General features: G+C 40.0%; 1 protein-coding gene across 1 annotated transcript; it reads left to right on the top strand.

The window, feature by feature from the left end:
- Window positions 1–335: 335 nt before the first annotated feature.
- On the top strand, window positions 336–1,563 carry LOC311171688 (eukaryotic initiation factor 4A-II-like; the record flags this gene model as incomplete). Its single annotated transcript, XM_084234713.1, is given in 2 exon segments — window positions 336–917; window positions 919–1,563. Coding segments are annotated over 2 exon segments (1,227 nt in total).
- Window positions 1,564–5,305: the final 3,742 nt, after the last annotated feature.

Genomic DNA, 5,305 nt, shown 5'->3' on the forward strand with positions numbered 1-5,305 from the left:
CTTTCAAAAAGAGATAATAGAATGAGGGACCTCCCTGGTGGCACAAGGGGTTAAGACGCAACCTACAAAGCTATCCCAAGTCTCTGCAGCACAAGTACGATCCCCAGCCAGGGAGCAAACCCCCATAGTGAGGCAGACCTCTCCTGTCTCACCCGCTGCTCCCATCAGCAGTGTATTTCAGTACATCTGCCTGTTCTGCTCCCCAGTCTATCTCTGGTGAATCCTCTCACCCCCATATCTCTGACCTGTACCCCAGTTTGTGTAAGTATAAATAAATAAATCTTTAAAAAATAAAAAAGGGCTTTTCAGTCAGGCGATGAATGGCTCTTCAGATCATGTCTGGTGGCTCCACTGATTATAGCAGAGAACATAGCAGCCCAGAGAGAATGGACCCCGATGGTGTCATCGAGAGCAACTGGAATGAGATTGTTGATAACTTTGAAGATATGAATTTAAAGGAATCTCTTCTTCGGGGCATCTGTGCTTATGGTTTTGAGAAATTTTCAGCTATTCAGCAGAGAGCTATTATTCCTTGTATTAAAGGGGATGATGTGATGGTGCAAGCTCAATCAGGTACTGGCAAGACAGCCACATTTGCTATTTCCATCCTGCAACAGTTGGAGATTGAGTTAAAGGAGACACAAGCACCAGTATTGGCCGCTACCAGAGAACTAGCTCAACAGATCCAAAAGGTAATTCTGGCACTTGGAGATTATATGGGAGTAACCTGTCATGCTTGCATTGGTGGAACCAATGTTCGAAATGAAATGCAAAAGCTCCAGGCTGAAATGCAAAAGCTCCAACCACACGTTGTTGGTACACCTGGGAGAGTGTTTGACATGTTAAACAGAAGATATCTTTCTCCAAAATGGATCAAAATGTTTGCTTTGGATGAAGCAGATGAAAATGTTGAGCTGAGGATTTAAGGATCAAATTTATGAGATTTTCCAAAAATTAAATATGAGTATTCCGGTTGTGTTGCTTTCTGCCACAATGCCAACTGATATGTTAGAAGTGACAAAAAAATTCATGAGAGAGCCACTTCCAATTCTGGTGAAAAAGGAAGAATTGACCCTTGAAGGGATCAAACAATTTTATATTAATGTTGAAAGAGAGGAATGGAAATTGGATGCACTTTGTGACTTGTACAAGACACTGACAATTACACAGACTTGTTATTTTTCTCAACACAAGGCCAAAGTGAACTGGCTCACTGAGAAAATGCATGCCAGGGACTTCACAGTTTGTGCTCTGCTTGGTGACATGGACCAGAAGGAGAGAGATCTTATCATGAAGGAATTCAGATCAAGCCGTGTTTTGATCACTACTGACTTGTTGGCTCATGGGATTGATGTGCAACAAGTGTCTCTGGTTATAAACTATGATCTACCTACCAATTGTGAAAATTATATTCACAGAATTGGCAGAGGGGGTCAATTTGGGAGGAAAGGTGTGCCTATAAACTTTGTTACTGAAGAAGACAAGAGAATTCTTCATGACATTGAGACTTTCTGCAATACTACAGTGGAGGAAATGCCAATGAATGTGGCTGACCTTATTTAATTCCTGGGATGATAGTTTGAACACAGTGCTCACTATTGCTGAATAGGCTATCATAATGTGCATTGTGCTTCTTTCTTTGGGAATATTTGAATCTTCTCAATGCTCATAATGTAACAGAAATACAGATTTTAATAGCAAAGCGACTCTAGTCGTGAGCTCTTGTGAGGAAAGTCATTGACTTTGTCCTCTTTAGAGTTAGACTGTTGGGGTTGAGTATAGAGATGGGGTGTGTAAAATCTTTTTTTCTTAGAAATTTATTTCCTAGTTCTGTAGAAATGGTTGTATTAGATGTTCCCTATCATTTAATAATATACTTTTGGACTAAAAGATATAAGTGCTGTACAAATTCAGCCAATTATGTTAAACTATCATATCTGCCTTTAGCGTGTTTATCATTAGCCTGAATAGAAGGCCTTTAAAATTGATTTTTTTTTTTAGAAAGCATTTGAATGCATTTTGTTTGGTATTGTATTTATTAAATAAAGTATTTAATTAGTGCTAAGTGTGAACTGGACCCTTTTGCTAAGCCCCAGCGATCATATCCTAGGTAGGGTTAAACCCCCAGTAAAATTGCCATATTGCGCATGTCTTTTTTTTTTTATTTAAGATTTATTTATTTTTATACAAGAACCAGGCTATAGGCCAGATGCATGGAAAGGTGACAGGACTCGCCAGAGAAAGAGCAGGAAACAGAACAGGCAGAGTGAAGAAATACAATACTGAGGAGAGCAGCTGGCGAGACAGGAGAGGTCTCCCGCACCATGTGGAATTCTCACCAGCCGGCAGGGATTGAACACACGCTGCAGAGGCTGTGGACAGCTTCACAGTGCAGCACTCAACTGCCTGCGCCACCAGGGAGGCCCTTTATTGCACACGTCTTAATGAAGCTTGAATGTTAAATAAATCATATATTCACTTTAAAATAAATAAATAAGGGAAATAGAGGGCCTCCCTGGTGGCGCAAGGAATTAAGGCGCAACGGATGAAACTCTCTGCAGCCACTACATAACGAGTTTGACCTCCAGCCAGGGAGCTACCCACATGGCACAGCAGACCTCTCCTGTCTTGCCCACAGCTCCCCTCAGGGTGTATTTCAGTCAATCTGCCTGTTCTGTTCCCCATTCTGTCTCTGGTGAATCCTCTCATCCCTCACACCTCTGGCCTGTACCCCAGTTCTTGTATGCATAAATAAATAAATATTTTTAAAAAGAGAATAGAATGGTTCAACAAATAATTAAATAATTTCTGGGATTTATAGAAATTCTTTTGGGTTGGGGGCTTTTGACCATAGTTCTGAAATATACATTTTAAAAGACCTCGAAATTATCTAATTTAGTCAAAGTGTAACAGGGTGGTCCCCAGGAAAGGGGGAAGTTCCAGGTTCCCTGCCCCACCCAAGGGAGGGTGGAGCTGAGCAGGAAGAGGAGAAGCTGCAGAAGAGAAGAGAAGAGACTGAGGAAGGAAGCAGGATGGAGCCTAGAGACACGTGAAGAAACTGCGCTTGTCTTTTGGTCGTGGACTGGGTGACACAGATGTGGGTGAGACCCGTGGGGGGTGACAATGGCAGCTTTTATCTTGATGTTGATTTTGCTCTTTTCCTTCCGGGCTTGTCTGGTTGTTTCTGACCCTTTTCTGTGGGTCCCCACTGGAAGATGCTTTAGACATGTGGCCTTGCTCTGCGCCAATCCCATATGGATGGACTTTTACCCAAGAGGGGATGGGTAACTTTGGGTGCTTCATTTAGAAACTAGACTCTTTGCCTTACCTGTATTGTTTCCTAGTTTTATTAAAGTTCCTTCCCATTAAAGTCTCATATGTTTTGTGTTGATGTGGCGGATGGCAGAACCCATTTAGAATAGGCAGGTTTGTGGGGTTTGGGCTGCCCCTCTCCCTGTCCTATAACAAAAGGAGAAAAAATTCCTTCTTTTTAAAGAGACCCTATTACATTACAAGTTCCAGCTCTCCCAGGAGATATTATTCTCTTTCTTTTCTTTCTCTTAATGTTTTGAAATTTATACTCAAATGGAAAGGAATAAGAACCAAAGAGTTATTCTTTCTAGGGATCTTCATCATTCATTAATTTACTTTCTTCAGGGTATTCTTATACACTTTTTGCTTGTCTTTTAAGTATCTAAGTATTTAAGGGTCCATTTCCTCTATCTTAAAATGTATAATAATAGTTCCTACCTCGTTGGGTTATTGTGAAAATTAAGAACATAAATATCACGGGTGTTTTCAAAAGTTTCTGACATATGCTAATGGCCATAAGTGTTAGCCATTATCATATTTGCTATTTTTATTATTACTGTCACCTTCTAGGCTCATTGCTGTTTGATTCTGACATTCTCAATATGTAGAAATCAGTTTGAATTGGCTTAAATGTAGTTCTACCTGAAGGCAGAGTGAGGTAGTGAACTTTTTCTACTTTTCGGTATTTCTTCTTTTCTATTTGTGATTCTAATTCGGTCTCTTCAGAGAAGAATTTCTTCTGCTCCAGAAATACACTTTAAAACTTCTCCCAGGAGGAAAGAATTGCAAAATACAGAGTACCCAAAAATAAGATATTTTTATGAGCTCAATACAAACTTGCACATACCATATCCCAAACATTATTTTTTGGGTTTTCAAGTATGAGGTTTTTTTTAAAGATTTATTTATTTATGCATACAAGAACTGGGGTACAGGCCAGAGATGCGAGGGGTAAGAGGATTCACCAGAGACAGAGTGGGGAACAGAACAGGCAGATTGACCGAAGTACACTGCTGAGGGGAGCAATGGGGCAAGTCAGGAGAGGTCTGCTGCGCCATGTGGGTTGCTCCCTGGCTGGCCGGGAATTGAATTCGTGCTGCCATGGCTGCCGTGGCAGCTTCATCGGTTGCATCTTAACCCCTTGCACCGCCAGGAAGGCCCTCAAATACGAGTTCTTAAGGAAACCCCATTCCACCCCAACAGACACAGCAGTATAATCTAGTGCCTTCTTACTCAAAGTTTGGGTCATGGACTAGAAATTCATAATTTTATACCCTTCTCCAGACCTATTGAATCATAATCTGTGCTTCAATAGGTCCCTCCGGTTACATATATATATAAATATATATATATATATATATACACACACACACACACAGAGGTTATGTACACACAGAGGTTTTATATATATATATATATATATATATATATACACAGGTTATATATATATACACAGGTTATATATATATATATATATACACACAGGTTTTATATAAATGAATAAAACACTGATCTAGTTGAGGTTCAGTTTATTCCCCTGTCCAGTGGAACAGGATAACTTCAAATATTTTATAAATATAACAGTGTTCCTCAACTTTGACACTAAGGACATAAGGGCTTTCTTGTGGGACTGTCCTATGTATTGAAGAATGTTTAGCAGTGCCCTGGCCACTACCTACTAGATGCCTGTAGCACTCCAACACAATACACACACACACCCCATTCGACAAACAATGAAACAATGTCTCCACATTTTAGGTATTGTTATGCTTCTTTCATTATTACCTTCACCTTCTGATCTACCTGGGCCTATAAATTGCTGTTAAATTCCTTTATTCTTAACTATTGTTTCGTAAGATTACACTTGATTGCTACATGTTTCCTGGGGGGCAAAATTACCCCTCGTTGAGAATCACGGAAATAGATCCACTAACTGTGCTAGGCTCTTCATTCTTCTCAATCAGAGCATGTAATAGACAATTTTCAAATTGTT

The sequence above is a fragment of the Talpa europaea genome (genome assembly GCF_964194135.1).
Source record: "Talpa europaea genome assembly, chromosome: 6".
NCBI lineage: Eukaryota > Metazoa > Chordata > Mammalia > Eulipotyphla > Talpidae > Talpa > Talpa europaea.